This window comes from Manacus candei, unplaced genomic scaffold (assembly GCF_025592945.1).
Source record: "Manacus candei isolate 608988 ecotype Guabito, Panama unplaced genomic scaffold, ASM2559294v1 h1tg000003l, whole genome shotgun sequence".
NCBI lineage: Eukaryota > Metazoa > Chordata > Aves > Passeriformes > Pipridae > Manacus > Manacus candei.
In genome coordinates, this window is record NW_026138051.1 from 16,080,870 (window position 1) to 16,102,905 (window position 22,036).

General features: G+C 37.6%; 1 protein-coding gene across 2 annotated transcripts in view; it reads left to right on the top strand.

The window, feature by feature from the left end:
- Positions 1-22,036, top strand: part of CHM (CHM Rab escort protein) — a 53,530-nt gene that overhangs the window by 25,717 nt on the left and 5,777 nt on the right. For both annotated transcript variants that reach the window (XM_051786177.1, XM_051786187.1), the window contains exons 9-14: positions 8,824-8,901; positions 12,455-12,559; positions 13,084-13,147; positions 13,591-13,687; positions 16,039-16,131; positions 19,028-19,194. In XM_051786177.1, coding sequence (XP_051642137.1) covers positions 8,824-8,901; positions 12,455-12,559; positions 13,084-13,147; positions 13,591-13,687; positions 16,039-16,131; positions 19,028-19,194 — 604 coding nt within the window. The remainder of the gene's footprint in view (positions 1-8,823; positions 8,902-12,454; positions 12,560-13,083; positions 13,148-13,590; positions 13,688-16,038; positions 16,132-19,027; positions 19,195-22,036) is intronic.

The window sequence follows — 22,036 nt, forward strand, 5'->3', positions numbered from 1 at the left end:
TCCTCTTGGGGATCATTCTGTAGATGTGTCTAGACCACAAGCTTCCCCCCATGAATTGAAGAGCAGAGAGGATCCCGTGCAGCCCCGTTGCACTGAGCCCCACACAGGCTGCACTTTTACATTCTGACATCTCAAACAGCAGCCAAATGTTCTCCACTGCTTGAGCCTTAGAAAGTAATTAAAGGAAAAAAACCCAGTTCATTCCAGGATAAAAGAGGATCCACTTCAAGCTCTTTACTTACCTATGGTCAAGTGACAATGTCCTTATCCTGACTCCTGAGGTGTCCTGTGGTCCCAGCAGTGGAGCTGGTGATCCATGCTTTTGGAGGCCATCAGGAATCCCTGTACAAAGGGCAGGTAGTTTTAATTTTCAGTTATTTCCAACAGTTCAACTGGCTTTCAAAAGGCTGAGGGTGCTTTTCTCTCCTCTTTGCTTTTGCTGGCAAGGCAGTGTTTCCATCTGCTCCATGTGGCTTTTAATGTGGCAACCTGTAGGTCTGAAGTAAACATTAGCTTTGTTAAAAAAGGCAGCATTGCCTGGTGAGGCCAGTTTGGCTGAGTGATATATTTGTACCTCAGTCCTTTAAATAGCAGTGCAGGCTCTTACCTGCTTTGTTTGTGGTGGACAAGTTCTGCTTTTTACATATGTGCTGCTATTAAATTCTGGTTTGCAACACGATGTTGGGCATTATCTTCCTGTCTTGTCTCTTTGATAGATTCTGTTTCTTTTTTCCAGAACAGTACTTAAATTACTGCCAGAAAAATGGCCTTAGCAGCTTGAGCCTGTTTGGCTGTATGTAGGATGGATGCAATTATGTGTTGATAGAAACGTTCTGGGATAATTGTACTCCACTGAACAGAAATGTTATTTGGTACCATCTTTTGTCAATAGCCTTTCAGCTGTTCCTTACACTGTGTTTATGTGGTGATTTTAAAAAATGTGGATCTGTGTAATTAGGTGGTTGGACAGACAACCTGTGAAGAGGAATTGTTTTAGGCAACTACTCTGAATACAGTCGTGAAATAGAACTTGTGTTCACGGATTTTATGGATGGACTTCATGAGAGACCAGGTATCTGTATGTGACCAACAGGTTAATAAATCAAAATATTATCAGAGCCATTGTACTGGTTGGGCAGTTAGGCCTTTCTTGACTTCAAATACCTGGGAAAAAGAAGTGAATTTATATTTAAAATTAGAATTTTAGTTGCATTTTTCCCCTGTAGGTTTTTCTCCATATAGTTTTTTTTTGCATTCCTGAAATTCCTTTGGCTTTATTTTGTTCATTAGCCAGCACATATAGTTTTTTGATCTGTAACAGCAATATATTTCAAGACTTAGCCATAGTGCTGTCTAGAAGTATTATAAATATTCTTATCATAAAATCATTCCATGACGACAGGAATTCTTCAGATGGCCTCAACTTTCTATTTATGTCCATTGATCGCTGCATTTTAGGGGCTTTTTTGCTAAAATGTAAAGTCCTACAATGAAGGTGGTATTTTAATAGTTGAAACAAATTAATCTGTCAAACCAAGAAGTAACTATACTTTCAAAAGGTTTGTGTTACAAAGATTCTAATACAATTTATTTTTTTTTAATTGTCTTTGGTTAAGGGAACAGTTTAGGAAGCAATCACAGTATTTTTTGAGACGAATCACAATTTTTATCTGTGGTCTTCCCTCAGGATTATTTCTCGCTGAGAGTGAGCTGTATCCAAGGAATCCTGCTCAGGCTGGGGAGCAGAGTGGTGACACAGAGCCTATAGATCACAGCCCAGAGCTTTTATCACCAGCTTATCAGGGGAAGGTGTCACCTGCTCTGTGATTTCTCACCACTGTTCTATATTCTGTTTAATGTAAAGCTCTTAAGCGTTCCTTGCAGCCAGTGACACTGTGTGTTCTCATCAAGGCTACTGTTATAAATGGCACACATGCATATTGATGGGAATGAGCCAAAGGCATTTGGAAGTCACATCCTTGCATCCCAAATGAATTCTGCATAAACACCACAACGTTTTAGGACTGCTGACGACACCTGAGCGAGTGAAGGCAGCGTTAGTTCTTTATTGGTTTAAGCAGGTATGGTTTAGGAGAGAAAATTAAACTTTTATGTCACTGTAATGTACATCCCAGTATGTCGAGGTACAGATGTGAGATTTCTGTCTCCACAAATTGGATTAGTGGAACAAGGAAGGGCATTGGAAGCCTCGTGCTCTTCCAAGCAGCAAAACTTTACTGGCCTTTAACTGCTTCCTTTGCTTCAAAGTTCATGGTACAAAACTGTCTCTTCCTTTCCAATGATGTAGCAGTGGTTTGATGTTTAGCAAAAATGAATATAGTAATATCTCATTCTTGAGGAATATCAAAATGATGTGGTAAATGTAAGACACCAAAATGTCTGAGGCACCCAGGGAAAGCAAGATGTGGTTTGCAGTTTGCTGTTGACATGTTGTTGCAAACCTGTGACCCAGCTTTCCTTTCCTTGAACAAATGTCCCCAAAACAAAGCTGGAATTGGGCATCACTGTAAAGTCAGTGATACAACAGCTAGAATACTTAGTGTGATTTTTGATGGAGCTTTTTTCTGGTTGTAGAAAACCTTATAAAATACCCCAAATATTTTCTGATTTAGGAGGTTAATGTTAAAATTGTCAGCTTTCAAATTTTCGTTTGTAACAGGAAAAAAAAAGATATTTTAAAGTATGAAAGAGTTGTTGAATATGAGGCCATAGTTGCTTTTGCATGCTTTACAGGATTCCTCTTTGGTAACTTGAATCTCCTTTCTTCCAGTTTTTCAGAAGCAAAAAAACTTTCGGTTTTTTTATGATTTTCAGGAGTGTTTGGAATGCTATTTTCCAAATATTTTTTCAAATAGTTTATTTTACAGTTCAACTCAAGCATGCCTGTAATTTTCAATTTTCCTCAGAGAAGAGTTCTTTCAGTTGTGCCTCTCCTCACCCCTGGCCAGTGCTTTCAGTGGGTGACAGTGGAGGTTGTGGCCTCACCTCTGTGACCTCGCTCAGTTCTCCACAGGGTCTGTGTTTGGTGGGCAGTGTCACCCTTTTTAGCAGTTGCTGCAGGTTCCAGCTGAAATTGGTAATTTTTGTCTCAGTGACAGTGACAGCAGTAATTTTGTGATGGAGGAAAGATCTGATTAAGAAGTTCCATCTCTTTCAGTCCCCATATTTACAGGAAGATTAAGAGTCCGGGCTGAGATAAGATGGATTGTGTGATTGATTTGGAGGGTTCCTGTATGTATTTAAAAATGAATAATCAGTTTGTGCCCTTACATGTGAACTATTATCTACTGCAAGTGTCAGAGCTTCTGAGGTAGTCTCAGGTCCTTTAACATTCCCAATTATGTCCCTGTCACAATCTCTTGGAAGGTTTTAGTGGTCTGAAATCAAGACCATACTTCAGGAAACCTGACTGTAATAAGCACTTAGAATTGATACATCAAAACTTGAATGCAACACCCTTTTCAATGAACTCCATTCATGAGTGTCATGGCTCTACATGTAAGCAAAATACAGAAGTTTTCTGTTTGTTAATTGTGTGATTTGGCATTTTAATGAGAAATTCAGGTACTGTTCATTCTTGTACAATCAGATGTGACAGATTTGAGTCTCAGCATGTGTGCAGTCCTGTGCAAGTGTGAAACAGTCACAGGTGATTTAAAAAACATTGGCTGTATAGGAGATGAGTTCAGTCCTCCATTTCATTTTCACATTTATATATCTCTTACCACTTACAATTATTCCATTTCTCTGCACCTCAAAAATGTAAATTGAAATTACTGATAACTTGTCACTATTCTCTGGTTTGTGCTGAAATACTGAATATATGAGTAGCTGCAGTGCTCCTCTCTTTGCTTTCCTCTTGTTTCCACCTGCATTTCAGGGAAATAATAAAACTTCCAGTGTAGCTGGGCTTTTAAAGACAAACTTGATGTATTTCTCCTCACTTTGTTGGCAGATGAATGTGAAACGGGCAGGCATAATTAGCAGGATTGTTTGTAGGATCAGTTGTTTGTTTTTCCCTCTAAGGAGAAACTCTTGCTTGGGATAAACATGAGGGAAGTGAGATAATCCATCATTCTGAGACCTGTTCACTAGTGATGGATGGATAGATTGGTAAAGTAACTCAATAATCTTCATTTTTTTCAGGTTATTCACAGATCAGTGAGCCTTGTCGTTAATAAAGCTATGGAATGCTTTTGTGTCCTTGCCCACATTATTCCTCAGAATTTGACAGGAAAGACTTTTAATTTGGAAGTAACCTTTGTTGGGAAATGCATTAAGTGTATGAAACTTGGAAAATACCTTCCCATTTTAGATTTTTTCTTCCTTCTCAGTGGGTGTTTGTCAATTCTTTCATGTTTGGAAATTATTTTTTAAACAGAGTTTTTCTGATCCTCGTTATTTCCCTGACCAGAAATACAGTGTTCTGCAGGAGTTTATACCTTCAGCCAATAGAATATATCACATGGGATGCTCTGGATCATATGGATCTTGTCAAACTATATTGATTTCAGATCCCTAACTAGGCATGGAAAGTTTTCAGTCAAGGAATTACAGGGGTTGGAATTACATTGTCCTATCTCAATCATTCTTGGTACATTTGAAAAAAACATATTTGGAACCTAAAAGCACAAAATACAAATGCTATTATGAGAGGCCTTTTCAGGATTTAATAATTAGGACAATGATGGTAATATGAGGAAATATCTTTAATACATTATTTGATATTGCCTCCTGACAGTCCTTTAGCAAGGAAATTCCTCTCTGGCTGGGTGGGGATGTGCAGATCTGACTTACAAGGTCTCCCTGAGAATTATCACTCAGACATGGGAATACGTTCCAGCATTATCAGGAGATCTGTGGAAATGACATGATTGTTTATTATTGCAGCAAAGCTGAGATGTGAAGGCAAATTGCATTTAGCAAAGTCCTTTTTCATTAAAGACAGATAGAAAGGGAGCTCCAAAAACATGACAAAATTAGTAAAACAGTCCTTGAATTCCACTGAGGGTTAAGATAACTTGAATTTTTATGTCTTTTCTGGAGGCAGAGAACAAATAAATGGGTTCTCTAGATGAGCTAATGCTTAGTGACTGGTTTCTAGTCCCTGGTTTTGTGCCTCTGCCCACGGGTCTCTGGGGGGCACAGTTGTTGTGTCATTGCAGCCGGACGACCTTGTGTGAGGAACAGCTTCTTCTGGAGCAAGGGCGATGGAATTCGAGCCAGGCAGGTCCCATCCTTCCACCTTCCACGGAGATGAGTCTTGGGAGTGAGTTTGTGGTTAACTGCCATCACAGCAACACAGAAATAACTGGACTTTTTAAGTTATTTTTTCCTCTCTCCAGCTCTGTGGTAATTTCTTACAATTCCCACAGTGTTTTTACCATAATTTCTAGGACGCTTGTGAAATAGTTGAACGTGTTTCCTGATGGATTCTCACCTCACTTTCATATAAATCATCTGGTTTTGAGTTCAGCATCCCAGAGAATGATGCTTAACCTAGATCCATTAAAAAGTGGTGTTAATTGCAGGATCTTTGAAAAATTTAGAGGTGATAATGCTGTTATTTTAAGAAACAGCACTTTTTCATTGTGATTCTGGCCATTCTTGACAGAACTTAATATCTCTGGAACTACTTACTTCAGACCTAGTCTCAAATTCTTCACCTCAGATTTTGCATTTTTGCTGACAGTAGCCCCATATTTAATCACATCCCTCATTATCTTTGTACAGTGTCTGGATTTACTTTGCAGTTCCTGGAAGCACAATAAATTTATTCTCAAACAGAACTTATTTATTCCCCTTTTGCTTCAACAAGTGACAATATGTTTCTCATAATACTTTCATGGGACTTTTTCTGACTGTACTGTTACCCAGATAAATTTTCAGAACTTTTAACTGTTTGCAAAAACTGTAATAATTTTCACTTCTCTTAAAATTTCCTTGTGAACAACTTTTAAAGTTGATTTGGTAAACACTGAACTTTGACTTTTTTTATGGGAAATCTGTGTTGGGAAGATTAACCATCTATTTTTTTTTTTTTTTAACTGTAACCATTTTAATTGTTTGATTTGTCTGTGTTCTGCTGGTCAGGGTTTTTAGAACACGCAACAACATTGGAGGAAATGTGATGTTTGAGGGGCCTTCCAGGAAACACAGAATTTAACATAAGAACTAGCTCACAGCTTGCTCTGTGTGTAAAACCAAATTGAAAGAGAAAAATTCATTAATTCAGCACTTGGCATGTTTTTCTTTGATCTTTCTCCAAAGGTCATTGTGCTGGACATGCAGTGTTCAACTTTAAGGAGAGAAGCAAACAGTTTTTGCTATAGAAAACTGTACAGTTAGAGGGAAAAATAGTCAATTTTTTAATTAATTACTCAGTGAATTTCAGGAAGTAGAATACAAATTAGATGCTAGAAACACAAACTATTTTTTTGGTGTAAAACTGTGTGATACAGTTTTCAAATTTTTTTTTTCTGTAGTTTGAGTGAACTAAGGGTAAGTCTGTAATTTCAGTGTGTTTATGGCATCTCTGGACTGAAAATCGAGATGTCAGATGGAGACACATTCTATTTTTGTTCAATTAATATCGGAGAGCATTACATCAAAGCAGTAAACTCCTCTTGTATCAACAGATGCAGCAACCCTGCAGCCTATTTTCTCTCTTGTTACATTAGCGTTTAATTAAAGAAAACAACTAGTTGGAGGCAGTTACTTTCTGTGGAATGTAATGAAGATTTATTTTGTAAGTGACCTTCACTGTATTAGCTGAATCAGTAATCAGTAAAATTAATAGAATAATCAAATTATATACAAACTCATAAATCATGGTGAATATACTGTCAAAACCTCAACTTTTAATATGTCCTATTGTTTCACAGCTGTATTAAAAACTGCAACTGCTGAGGCCTGCCTTGATGGGGACTGAAATGGCATTTAAAGGCTGTGGATGATGGAGGGCTACCAGGCCAAAAATTTTCACAACTCTTAATTTAGCTGTAATATGATTTGATGTCAACAGGGCAGAGTTGAAGCTGGGTACAGTGTTGTTGCTATCTTTCAGCAAAACTTGAATTATTGGGGTAGGCAGTCGCCAGTTAATTAGAGTAATATCAGTTTAAATGTCTGTCATTTAGGGTTAATGGTATCAAAGAGTTGCCTTGTACCTGAAGTACAGTCAAATCATCTTGAATAGCCCATTGTATGAAAGTAATGTTAGCACAGTGATTTTACTTTGTCATAAATTACTGGGGTGCCATTTAGTTTAATATTTCAATTTCTGTATTTAAATAATTTTGGCAAGTTCTTCCCGATTGTGTCATTTTTCGTGCTGGGCTGTTTAATAGGTATTTTGGCTTTCTGTAATTGTTTAACAACACAATCAAAATTCCTTTCCATTTTCATTTAAAAAGAGAAGTTTTCTGCTGGCCTCTTATGAAAACAGGTCATGCCCTCCTCCTCTGGATAGAAGGCTACTCTTGGAAATAAGTAATTCACATTTTTGTGCAGCCAAGCAGCAAAGTTCTTTCAAAGCACACTAGAAAAATCAAGTGCATATATCAAAAAGCCCCTGACTGTGGTTGAAGTCAAAGGAAAGATGTAATTTAATGTTTTTAACTAAGGAATCTTAGTTATAATTAAGTTAATAGCACTATTCTTGCATATAACATATGAAATAAATTCATCTGAATTGGTTTGAAAGATGCTGATATCTGCTTTGTCAGGCAAGGAGCCATTGATTGCAGCATTAGAGATAATCAACCCGTAGCTCAAGGCTCTCTAATAATCCTTCAGTGGATGTTTAACCTTTGTGTCATCTCCAACAATCTCCAGACAGCCAAGGCTGGGATTCAACATGGGGATATTCTGCTGCTTTTGCATGAGCACAGGGGTATTTCCAGGGAACTGGGTGTTCCAGTTTGGGCAGTGGCAGTGCTGGTGCTGACAGCTCCTTGGGCTGAGCCTTCTGGAGTGAGCTCAGAGGGAGGGTGGGCTGGGGATACACTGCAGCCCTTTGCTGTGCTGCATCAGGCCATCCAGGTTTGAGAGGGGTTGGGGGACTGACTGTCTTTGAATTACCTCATAGGATGTTTGAGTGACAAAGTTGATTCCACTTTAGGGGAAGTCATGTCTGGAAAGTGAAAGTTTTCTTTTCAAGTTGACCATCTACGAAGAGATACCAAAATCTTTTACTTCAAAATCATAAAATTGCAGAATGGTTTGGGTTGGAAGGGACCTGAGAGACCATCTTGTCCCACCCCCTGCCGTGGGCAGGGACACCTTCCACTATCCCAGGCTACTCAAGCCCCATCCAGCCTGGCCTTGGACACTCCCACGGATGGGGCAACCACAGCTTCTCTGGGCAACCTGTGCTGAGGCCTCATCACCTTTACAGGGAGGAATTCCTTCCCAATATCCCATCTAGCCCTGCCCTCTGGCAGTGGGAAGCCATTCCCCCTTGTCCTGTCACTCCAGACCCTTGTCCAAAATCCCTCTCCAGCTCTCCTGGAGCCCCTTTAGGCACCAGAAGAGGCTCTCAGGTCTCCCTGGAGCTTTCCCTTCTCCAGGTGAACCTCCCCAGCTCTCCCAGCCTGGCTCCAGAGCAGAGGGGCTCCAGCCCTTGGAGCATCTCCATGTTCTCCTCTGGACTCCCTCCAGCAGCTCCACTCTTCCGTGTGTCAGGGCCCATGGAGTCAGGAAATCCATCCTGCCAGAGGGCACAGAGCTTTGCCTGGCTGTGACACACAGTGATTGCCATTAGTTGTGATGGGAATAACCTTTGTTTTTCCCTGTTCCCAGGCTGTGTGCTGTGTTTGGGGGAATCTACTGCCTTCGCCACCCCGTGCGGTGCCTGGTGGTGGACAAAGCCTCTGGCAGGTAAGGGTGACACAGTAACCTTCTGTTTGCACACCAAATACAGGTGAAAAATGTGGGGAGTCAATTTGAAAAAAAATGATTCTTCAGAGATCCTCCTTGGTATTAATAACACATCAACCTTGATTAAAAGTAATTTGTGTATAGGTCCTCCAGAACAAGGAAAGTGGGTCTAGAATATAGAAACTAAATTAATTTCCCTGTGATATTACTACAGCTCCTGATCACCCAAGCTTGGAAGACAAATCATTTCAGCTGCCGGGGGGCTGGTGATGAGTGATGTTAGTTTTCCTTGTGGCCTTACCTACTCTAATTGATTTTCATCAGATGACAACAAAGCCCTCTGTTATTGCATTTTTAAAAATGGAGCTCACCTAAAGACTCATCGGATTAATCTTTGCTGATAATGCATGTCACTCCAAGAGAAAAGACTTTAATGAGTTTTTAGGTAGATTGTTGTCATAAACTATGCTGCCCTCTTATCCCAGAATAAATTCTTTTACAACAATATCAGACCTGTAGGCAGGTTTAAAGTTGAGCTAAGAAAAATCAACCCAGAGTTTTTCCAGTAGTGGCATTTTTCACACCTCTGTAAATTGTTATGTTTCTCTTACACACATTCTATCAGTTATCAGCTTAACTGCAGAATTTACTCTCTTAAGAGTTTGTTTTCAGCTTAGTTTATATAATTGAAAGTTTTAGATGTTCTGTTGAAAATTTTGAAAATTATGTTAGAAATGATGTAGTAACATTTCATTAGGAAAACTAGTTTAAATGATGGAGGGGATGTGTATATTTTCCAGCTGCACTGCACATTGGATTCCTTGAGCTGCATTTGTCATGGCATGGTCAAGTAGTAGCTGTTTTTCCCTGAAACTGTGTAAACAACAGATTTTATCTTTCTGTCAGTTCCTGCAGATTCTGGAGTTCATTGCACACTTTCAGACTGTGAGATGTAAATGTGATAGCATTTCCTCATGTGTGTTGTTCTAAATGCATAATTCATATGCAGATGAAACTATGCTCCTTTCAGAAACTCTGCAGTTTATTTTAACACTAATATTTGAACTGTTACTGTAGGAAGCTTTATTTTCCAATAATGTTTAAACAGTTAACTTGCTCTTTCAGAGGGACATTCTGAAGACCTTTGAAAGTAATATTTTCTTTATAAGGTTATATGTGTTCCAAAAGAGGTAGAGTGCTGCTTTTCCATTAACATGCTTTTTTATGTTTTGAATCTAATAAGTTCCCCAGGGTTCAACACAGGTTTCAAGTATCTTTTTTTAGGCTATTAGGCTGCTTTCCTGGTTCACTTATGACATTTCAAAATTGAAGGATGGATTTTTGGGGAACAGAATTATTGAAATACTTCTAAAAGACTTTATCAGACTTTCATTATTCCAAAAACATTGGACTTTTAATAATGCCATTCTCTGATGGTGAATATGAAGAAGCACAACACATCCCAGATCACTGTTTCCTTTTCTTTTTTCATGTTATCTCCATCCTCACTGTGTATTCCCTCCCTGCACCAGCATGTATTTCCTCTTGGCTTTTGGGCTTCAGTGTTTTGCCTAATAAAAATCAGCTATCAAGTTGTTAATGAGGCTATTTATGAGATACTGAGCTTTTGAGTCAACAGACCATTAATAGTAATTGGTAATAGGCAATTTCATATCTGGTTGTCAGTACAGCTGGCTCTGTGTTCCAGAGGCAGCTTCTCTTGGTTACAAATAGCTTACACTCACCACAGGAGAAATTTAGTCACATTGTGGAGGATTCATTTTAGAGCATCTTCCACAGCCTTCCAGGCTTCACCCATATCTTAATGCAATTATTTTTTCACTATCTTTAATATTCTTGGTTTAGGACCTGTAAGGGAAATTTATACTTCTATCTGCAGCCTTGGTTTTCTTCTCAAACTTTTAGTTTAGCATTTAATTTAAAGCCCCTAAATATCATCAAAGTTTATATCAGCTCCTTTCTAGACATGGCTAACATTGCTTTTTCACATTTTCCTACCCACACCTGTACATACAGAGAACAGTGGATTTCATGCCCAACTCTACAATTATTTTTCTCTTTTTTCTGTAGTACTTTTAATAGTTTATGAAAATAGGATTCAAGGAAGACAGGGTCAAAATATAGAAACTTCTAGACATCCCTATTTTAAGGTTTTTATAATACACTTGAAAATACCTGTTTTTTATGTATTATACCAGGTCTGCTGTTTTAATATGTTTGCAGAACATATTGGTAGAACTTTGATGCTCTGTTAGAAAATAAAAACCACATCATATTTTTGAGGTTGAGGAAAAAGCACATTGAATGCACGAATCATACTTTTGTTGTTGTTGCTTTTCTCTGTGTTTATTGTAGGTCACTTTTGGGGGTCCATATGATAAAATTCCATAATAACGGCAGGCGTTGCTCACCCTTTACGTATGTTTCTAATTACATAATTCTGTCTCAAAATGGAAGAGATGTGACAAATGGACATTTCTACATCTGTAATAAAAAGCTGTAGCAAACACAGTAATTTACATATCTGAAATACTGCGGGCTGGCTCTGGCAGTGCTGCTGAGTCCATTTCAAGGATGTCGCCCTTAGTCCATTAGTTTGGATAATGAGCCCTATAAAGTACATTTATAACTCGTGGCACTGCAAGGAGATGGATTCTAATTTTCATCCTTTTATCTCGACACATTGAAAGAAGGTCAATGGAGGGTTCGGGATGATTCATTGTCCCAACACAGATCAGATGACAGAGACCTGATAATGTCAGTGCACAAGTGTTTGCTGGATTTGGGAGCAGCACTTGAAAGAAATTCTCTCAGCATCACCCTTTGAAGTGAAGTGGGACTGAAATTAAAGCACTCTCCTTCCCTCTCTCTCAGTTTAAAATCTTATCACACGTATGACCTGATGCTATTCCTGAACAAAGGAGAGGAAGCAACACTTAGCAGGAAAATAAAACGTGTCGTTGCTTTTGCTGGCTTTGAGTGATGCAACATGACATTTAATCAACCTTTCCCCTCTGATAATGGTTGGGGGGTGGCAGGGAAATTGTTCCATAAACAATAAGAAAGGTTATAATTAGAAATGAACTGCAGCAGCTCCATTTCCTTGTTTATTTGCAGTATTCAAATGAGAGCTTGAGAATGAAATCACTGAAATTAATAGTAAGGGAAAACTTCTTTAAGTTGCAAGTGAAGCACATGTTGAATAGAATTTGAAACTCTGAGAATGCTAAGTGTTAAAACACTGCTTGTGCTGTTACATTTCTTTTAGTTACTGTTTTCAAGGTACCTGTTGAATTTGAGTATAGGAATATATATAAAATTGGCTGGTTTGAGTCCTGTATGTTAAATTGACTGAAACATTTGATAAAGTCATTCAGAAGAATTTAATTTAAAAGAAAAGGTAATTTTCATACCTGAAGAAAAAGTTAAGTAAAGCTAATTTGCTTTATTTATTTATCAGCAAATGTTCTTATGCATGCTTTTGTTACCCTCTATTGAAATTTCTCATTATGGTTTGATTTCTTTTAAACAGATGCAAAGCTATTGTGGATCATTTTGGACAAAGAATAAGTGCCAACTATTTTATTGTGGAAGACAGTTACCTGTCAGAGAGCACATGCACAAATGTGTGTTACAGGTATGGAACAATTGGACAGATCTGCCTTTGCCTTCAGAACAGTTCAGATATTATTAGCAAAGCTGTAGCAGTGAGTGCAGTGCAGAAATAATCCTGGGCACTGGAGCAGCAGAAACTGCAATTCATGATCTCCCTGCTGTATTTCCCCTTAATCCCAAGTGTCCTGTCCTGCTTGGGACATTGAAGTCCTGGAACATGCTGCTGCTAATCTTGGTCAAATAGACAAAAGTTTGTTGTTTTTTTTTTTTTAAATCAAAAGGATATTCAAGCTTTTTTATACAACTACATTGACTCATCATCTAGTTTGGTCACTGAAAATAGTGCATTAATGTTCCAGATGTGTTCCTACTTCAGCAACAGGCAAAATATCCCACTAAGAATCACATTAATAAAGATTATATGGTGAAATAACCTTGGTATTACCAAAACTATGATTCCAAATTGCTATTTTTTACATGTTTTATTTTTACATAATTATATTTTTTATATAATTATTTTTACATAATTGTTTTATTTAATTGTAGGCAGATCTCCAGAGCAGTGCTCATTACAGATCAGTCTGTACTAAACACAGATCCAGAGCAGCAGGTACACACCAGTTTTGTATCACTTGTCTTTATGTATTGTATGCACTAATATTTAATTGTTGGAGGAATTAATTCATGGTTTTGTTTCTGCTTGAATCCAGAATTACTGGAAATTGTTTAATTTGTTTTAGTCTATAAAACTATTACAAATTTTACTTTAGTTCAATTACTTGGGCTTTCCTGTTTGGAAAATGACACTATATTCAATATAAAAATAAAATAATAAAATCACACTATAATAGAGTTTCTAAGCTGCTGTCTTTAAGGTAGTTTATTTTACTTGCTTAATTTTGAAGGATACTAATCACTGTTGTGTTTCTTCTGTGCTAGTAAACCAGCAAACCAAATTGTGTCCCTGTCTGCAGTTATTCCTGTGTTGAGACTGTGCTGGTTTTCTCCTCCTCCACAATACTCTGCTTTACCACAGGCTCTTCTGCTCCCCAGGTTTCCATTCTGACAGTGCCTCCCGTGGAACTGGGCAAACCAGCAGTTTGTGTCATCGAGTTGTGCTCCTCAACCATGACCTGCATGAAGGACACCTGTAAGTCCAGAGGGTTTTGCCCTTTGACTCTGTCAGCTCTGAAACTAAGCTGAAAATGGTACAGTGGGAGCTTTTTAGCTTCTGCAAGTTGTGGTGGAGGTGGGATTATGTCCCTTTATGAGCACAGATGAGAAGATATATCATGGTAGACATATCATGCTATGGTTGAGGTAAAATTATAAAAATTCTTCTCAGAACTTCATTACCCCATTAGATACTTTAATTCTAAAAATACGAGAGATCACCTTTTCAGGAGGAACATCCCAGTATTTGCATTAACAGTTTTCTGTGCACAGAGCTTTAGGACTCAGTTGTTGGTATTTTATGTGAACTGGAAATAAATGAGCAACAAAATGTTCTTACTGGGTATTTATTTTTCTTTCTAAATTCTTCTGCTGAATTCTGTTAAGTAGGACACTTATGGAAGATAAATAGAATTAGAGGTGACCTAATGCTTTTTAACAAAAAATAACTGTAATAATAATCAATTTATTTTACTGTTACCTAGGCTTGAACTCAGCTCTTTGCATATGAAAGAAGAGTGGCCTAAATGATAAAGTCATTCAAAGTTATATTTCCTACTTAAATAATAATAAAAAAAATTATAAGCCTGTAATTAAGAACTTAGTGCCATAAGGCATATTGTTATTAATTATCCCTTAAATAGCTGGGTTTTTTTTATTTAAAGGTTCACAAAATATATATAGCAGAAAGTGAAACTAAAGAAGGATTGATGTTCAACAGATATAAATTACTAGTTTCTTGAAGGTTTTTATGGTGCTGAAATATTAAGGTTTCAGTTATTTACTTTTCTCCATAAGTTCCTTTCATTTCAGAAGAGAAGGTACTGCCTTCCTTAATGAAATTTGTCTTCATGTGTTGAAATAATAAAGTTCTATATTAGGCATAGCTGAGTTCCAGTTATGGGACATATTTCATAATCTTTTAAAAAACTTTTACATCATTATCTGCAAATGGGTTTTAACCTGACTGATTTCTCCTTGGAACAATTATTTAAGATAAGTATACAAATACATCCCCTCTTTGATCACACTGCATAAATGACAGGCACATCATCTGTATTGCCAGTTGAGTGGAACCAAACTCCTTCACTTGCCCTAAAACTGGAGGCTGTAATGATGAAATCATGAACTAAACTCATCGTTCTTCTGGCTGCAAGAATTACTTGAAGACAAATGTTGGCAACCACTGTAACTAATGCAGTTATACCTGAGTAAATCAAATATAATCAAAATATATACTGATGACTGGGACTCACAGCCATAACCTTAAAGATAATAAAAAAGATTTTATAGAAAGTAAATGATGTGAACTTTGGTGATTTATAGCTGGCTATTTTTGAGGAAAAAATAGATTGTATCCCACTGTTTGGGATTGTAAACATCTAGTTAAGGTTACAGGGGCACTTTCATTATCACCACCAGTTTCCTTGTAGTTTTTTTAGTACATATTCCTTTTAGGCAGAAGGTTTGGTTTGGGTTGAATAAAAAATGAATATTAATGTTTGAATATAATCTGTTTGTGTGCAACCTAAAGGAAGAGGAGCATGAAGGGTTAAATTGCTGGTCCTCATGGAGCCAGTCTCAAACTGGGCAGGAAACCTATTTAATGTCTCTGTGATGTACTGGAAAATAATGACAACAAAACCAGCCAGGCTTCAGAGGGAAAAGAGAAAAATGCCATATAGATTTAAAATAATACCCCAGCTCTGCATTGCTGTGAAATGGATCAGGAATTTACAGTAATGAAGAAAAAATTAATCAGTCCAAACTTTGTACAGAGTTATGTTAGATTTCTTCCTGATTCTCTGGTGGATACTTCTCTACTGAGGAGTTTCCAATAGCAAATGAGTCTGTTAAGGTGGTTTTATGAAAAGTTTTAAGATGAGGCTTTTAAATACCTGAATGAATGGCTGTAAAATCCAGCAGAGCTGCTGGTTCTGTATCGGAACAGAAAAGAGGACAGGAGCTGCATCAGGTGAGCATCTTTCTTAAGGAGTCCACAATTTCATAAGTTTTCAAAGCATAATAAGTAAAGGAATAGTTTAGCAACTTTTATTTTCATGAAAACAAGTACATTAGCAAGAAATCTAAATATGAAATCCACATTATTCAAGCAAAACTGAATTTTCACGAATAATACAGCTGTACTGTATTATTCTGTGTGCTGTATATACACTGTATTTCCATAGTACAGCCCTTCCCTGGGTTAAACAAAGTGATTTATATGAAGAACTGTGATTTCTAAAAGCCTACCTTTTAAAAATTGTAAATGTTATTTATCTATCTCTGTATTGATGATTGTAATTAGTTTGTGTTCTCTTTTAACAGATTTAGTCCATTTAACCTGTCCATCAACTCAAACAGCAAGGGAAGATTTAGAGCCTGTTGTACAGAAGTTATTCAATGTAAATGCAGAAAAAGGTAAGAATAAATAAATGAAGTATTAAGATATTATTTTACATAAATGTAATTTACCCTCATAAATACCTGTTACTGAGCATCTGAATCCATCATCAGAGGCAGCACGTGGTGAGCTGCTCTTGAGATATCAGCATTTCAAAGTCAAGGGATTTATCTTGGGAGTGAGATTGATTAGACAGATGTTGGGTTTGTTGTATTCCATGATCTGCTGTTCCAAGTCTTCTCCAACTGTGGTTTAACTTCAGTACCCAGAGGCTGTGAGTGTCTGAGACCTTTTTCATTTTCACACTTTCTTTTTACCACGAAACATATTTGCTTCTCAGCACACCTTCCAGGGATGCAGTAGTGAAATGAGATGTTTGTGAAGCTGATGTTTGCACTGTTTTAGTGATTTCTGTCACCTGGGTATCCCTGACAATAGTTCTCAAAACCCCAAGAGTTCATGATCTGCCTTTCTCCTCCAGCTGCCACGTGCTCAGTGCTGGAAGCTGCTTAGTTTTCTTTGCCTGCTGTTATTCTCAGACTGGTGCTCAGCCTTTTGTTGTCTTCAAGTATTTCCTTATGTGCTGGTTTAGGTGAAATTCTCTGGATTCTGCTTGAAGCATAAAGTTGTTACATATTGTTACCAGAAAGATAGATTTCCAGGAATTTTCAGTAATGAATTATTTGGCCCTAAATTCAAGGAAACCTTGCCAGCTGCTTTCATGAACTTTGGCCTTGAGATGGAAAATTTCACAGCCTCAGAGCAAAGCAGCTGTTGACAAAGCAGGTGCTGCCTAGGAATTGTCCCTGAGATACTTTGGGCTAATTTCACACAAGTTTTTGAAATTTAATCCCAAGATCTTGTATTTAATCATGTTTTTGGTAATGCTCACAGAATAGGTCATGTGCATATACATGTTGTTGTGTCTAAGCCTGGCAAAGCATTTTTAAATACAGTATCCATGCTTCAAGACAGTAAATCATAGTTCTGTGAGGAAACAATGCTCAGCTGTCAGTGACAGTGGTTATGTTGCTATAAATACAAGTTACTATGATGTGGAAATATTTTATAATATTTATAATTGGTTTGCCTACAATATGTAGAGTACAGGTAAATTCTTTAGACTGGAGTGTTGCAAACACTGTTTGTTAACTTAAAGCTTGCTAATTTCCAACCTCTAATATTTAACTTATATCTTAAATTTTCAAGGCAGTGCCCCGTGTTTCAAAGACCAGGGTGAAGAGAATATCAGCTGGCAGTTTAGTGTCTTTTAATCATTTGGGGAGGAGGAGCATTAATCTTAATGTGTAAAATGATCCAGTTCTGAAATGATATATTGTTTAGAACCTGACTGAAATTCTTCTGGAGAAACTCTGTGATCATAGGGGTCCTCAGGTGCGCTGAGGCACTGAAAAGCTAGTTTTCCCTGACACATAGGCCTTTTTATCATCAGGATGAGGTAGTGGTCGTATTTTAATTAAAATGTCAGAACAAATACTGTTGGAGTTATTGAAAATGAATCACCAGATAAAGTGAGCACTGGGCCATGGCAGGTCAAAGAGGCAAAGTCACCTGGAGAAGAGGACTCCATTCATTTTCCTGCCTAAATGAGGAAGAAGTAACTTTTATGAGCAATGTGAACTTTTAAATATATTAAAGAGCATCTTGCCCTGTATTAAGGCTCAGACTTTCACAGGCTGATGAATTTAATTTATATTTCAAACTGTTCAATATGGGTAGCACCTATTTTTTTTAACTATTTGACAGTTATAAAAAGATACTGAAGGAATAGCATAGATTTATCTCTTTTTTTTCCTAATTCAACTGCTTTAAAATACTGTTTTGAATGCTGTTGTTATCTAGAAGTTTGTTTCTTGGAAAGAAGTAAATCTCACAAGGTCTTTTACAAGCTTCATTTATTTTAGAGGAGGTAAAATACCAAAAAGAAGACAGCAAATATGCCAAACAAATAGTATCTATTAAGCTAAGAATCTGTGTTGTGTATTCCTCTATTGCATTCTGGTCTGTTCAGAAGTGACCTTCATCTTCCCAGAGGCTTTTCTGCCTGTGTGCAGAGGGATTATAGGAATGTGCAGAGTAACTGCAGGAAGGTACAGATTATGAACAAGGAAGATGTAGTTCAGGATCACTTTGTATTCATGATGAGTATTGCAGCTCAGTAATTGTAGATAAATACAAATTAGTCATTTATTTTCATTTAGCTGCACTTCCACAATTTAGAGATTCTCCATACTGCGTGTCACACATTTCAAATACAGAATATCTGGGGTTTGGTAATTCTTTATCAGAATTCTTTCTATTCTTCAGTTAATTTGAGGGTGATGTATTATTTGTGGATTTTTTATTTAAACCATGAGCATCAGTTAATCTGCTTAGGTTGCCTTGAACACTCTGTCTTAATGCACACAAGGGGGAAGAGTTCCTATACAGAGATAAACTATTAAGTGGGAGGAGAGGAAAAATTAAACATCAAAAATATCTTTGCATAGGGAATGCAATGCCTTCAAGTTGGCACTGCCCAGGGAGGACCTGTTCAGCCCATCCTGTGCTCTTGGAGTCTATCCACAGTAAAGGAGATAATGTGAAGTGGAAAGGTGTTAAATTTAGACCAAACTCCTCAGGAGGAAGCTTGTAGGTGATCACTGTTTCTTGTGTGGCATAGTGGGTACAGAGTAAGTAGAATTTACATACCTATGGTTGGAAAGGAAAGCAAAAGTATGATGGAAGAGAATCTCAGAAAAAAGTGGAAAGTAAAATAACTGTCTTTTTAAAGAGAAAAGTCCTTTATTACAGTAATTCCATGTTAAAAATTTGAATTTTAGTCTACTAGATTACATATTTACCTCATCACACAAGAATGCTGATTACTGCAAACACTTTTTTTCTTTTCAGAGACTGAAAATGAAGAACTGGAGAAACCTAGAGTCCTCTGGGCAGTCTACTTCAACATGAGAGATTCTTCAGGAGTTGAGAAAAATTCCTATTCTGGCTTACCCCCAAACGTTTATGTCTGTTCTGGGCCAGACTCTGCTTTAGGAAATGACTGTGCTGTCAAACAGGTTGGGCACATCAGTTTTTTGGTTGCAGAACTTTCATTTTCAAGACTTAAGTCTGGGTTATTCTGCTTTATGCAGAAATATAGATGATAACTCCCCAAAATTATACAACCAGGTAGCTGGAAAGATAGGGAAATAGCCACTGTCTTTCACCTGAAAGGTTAGAGAGAGGGTCCAGTACAGGTTAAAAGTCACACAATCCTAGTTCAAATTGGAAGGATCATCAAAGAAGTTTGATACTTACAGGACATAGTCACAAACCACAAACCTATTGGGGAAAACCCAGCATAATTACTAATGTGGTAGATTAATTCCTGCCTCAGTTTACCTTCTCTTTGCCTTCATTTCACTGTATTTAAAAATGATGGTGTGGTTGTATCTCTGAAGGAATTGAGAGGAATGTTGTTCTATTTGTGACTTAGGGATAGTATTTGACACCAGATCACAGTTCTGAGTTTTAGTTCTCAGTGTTTGGGTGGCTGCAGATGTGGTCCCTGATAACTGGAACCCTGAACTGAGAACCCAGTAGTGCTCCAGATGAGACAAACCCCTGGTGCTTTGAAGTGGGAAATGAGGAGCAAAAGCCTTCTAAACAAAACTGGGGAGGTCAGAGCTGGTGAGACAGCACCTTCTGTGTGGCACAGTGTGCAGGAACACCAGATCCTCAGAAAGAACCTCCTGTGGCACCTCTCACTGTGCCTTCCCCACCACAACTGAGCAGAAGACAACAAGATCATGCAAATACCTAAATTAGAACCTGTTCAGCAAAAGAGAACTACAGAATGCTCCCCCTTCCCTTCAGAGAGCTACCTCCATAAGGAAGGTGCAAATTCTTAGTCAAATCAACCCCAGCAGTGCCTGTGGTGTCAGGGGCCTTCAGAGACAAGAGAACACTTTACATCTTTGGAGGATTAACTGGCACCAGTCATTTTTAAAGCTGTTTTTTTAATGGCCATGCTCAGACAATGTGCATGCCATCTTCTAACCAGTTGCTGGATTTTTTTATGACTAAGTCATAAACCTCTTAAAAATAAGATTTTGAAGTGGAAAGGCTGACATAGGCTGAACTGCAGGGTCAGAACAGTGTCATTAAGGGCTAATAGTACCCTTCATTTTGCTTTACAAGGTAAAAATTTGCTTCCCAGAGGGATAAAGAACTGTAAAGACAAAAAATAGTGCAAGACAATTTTTATGGTAGCAGTTTTAAATTGTAAGTGAATTTCTTTCTAAATTAGATGTTTTTAAACTGTTGTTTAAAACAGTGCAAATTAAAAGCTGTTTAAATACACTTAGCCTGTTTTTAATTCTGATAGCCACCTTTTGTAGCATTCAGCTTTGTCTTCCCTGAAGAGCCCTTTTTCTTCCCAATGAGTAATGGTGGTGTAGATCAAGCCCTGTTTAAATGTTCTTGGTGCTGCAGTTCAGCCTCTGGTGACCATCAGTGAGAGATCCAGGCAGATCTCAGAGGAGGAACCATCCAGAGCCTGAATCACTGCCTTTCAGACAGAGACTGTGTTTTCTTGAACCTGATTTAAGTTTTGAAACAAATGGTCCCTACTTGAAGTGACAAATATTTTAGTGTGAACATGTTTATAATTCAAAGTCATGTGTGAGAAGAGTGAAGAGTAGGGTGAAGATGCAGCAGAAGTCCCAGTTGGAATACACCATGCCAGGGACTTTCTAGGCAAGTGGAGGAGGGAAATAGCTGGAAGCTGGTGTGCCTTCCACCCCCAAAACACTGTCATCTTCCTGGCAGCAGCATGGGAGTCTCCAAACAGGAAACATTTACAAACTCATGGATCAGAGCACTCTAAAAAATAAACAAAACCCCACTGTGTGTGTTAGTCTTGGAGAGAGCTGGGAAAATTGAATCTAATTTTCCCATATAATTTTGGGATTAGTGTTTAAATGATACTTGCAGTGATTTATTTGTTCATTACCATGAACATTACTAAGTTCTATTTGTTGCATTGATGGTACATTATTCAGAAGGCAAGACATCACAACTCTTCCTGGGCAACTATCCATCTACACCTCAGTATACAAATTACTCCATTCTTGTTGTATTATAATTTACTGTTAAATTTTGAGTGTGATACTGAATTAATGTTGATATTTGCATTTCCTTGCCCTGAGGACAGGCTAAATGAAATGAAAATGCCAGCTAGGATTCCTTCAAATCCTGTATGTGTAGATCCAGGAAAGCATCTGGCTTCCAGTTTTCTGCTTTTCACTGCTGCAACCTGACATGAATTATTATGTTCTAAAGTAATGTGTTCTCTGAAGTATCTCAGATTTCTGAGGCATCTTCATGTTCATGAGAGGATGCACTAAAACTGTCAGGCCAATATTTGTCCTTTAACCTGTTTATGTTTGTTTTCTATATCTGGGATGATTTCAGAGTTATTCAAGTGTGTTGTATTTCCAGGTCATCTTAGTTTAGTAGTGGTCCCTGTAAAAGTTGCTATGAAAGCCCACACAGCTTGTCCACAAAACAGGAACAAAACTTAGTTTTATTCAACTTCAGTTATCAAATTAGAGTATACAAGTTCATTGCATGCTTGTGTCTTAATGCTGAATTCGATTGTACATACACTTTGCAGCTGATACACTTTACTACTAAATATTGAGGGAACTATTTGCTACCTTAATTATTTACAAATATCAAAGTGTTACAATGAAAGAATTGTTGATTTATTCTTGTTTATTCTGTATTACTTCAGCTGGATACAGTTAACTTAAAAACTTGATAGACTTGAAAGCACTCAATGCCATTAAATCGTTCAGTTATAATCAGTGTTGTGATGTCCTGCATGACATACTGAGAATTTCTTTCCTTGTTCAA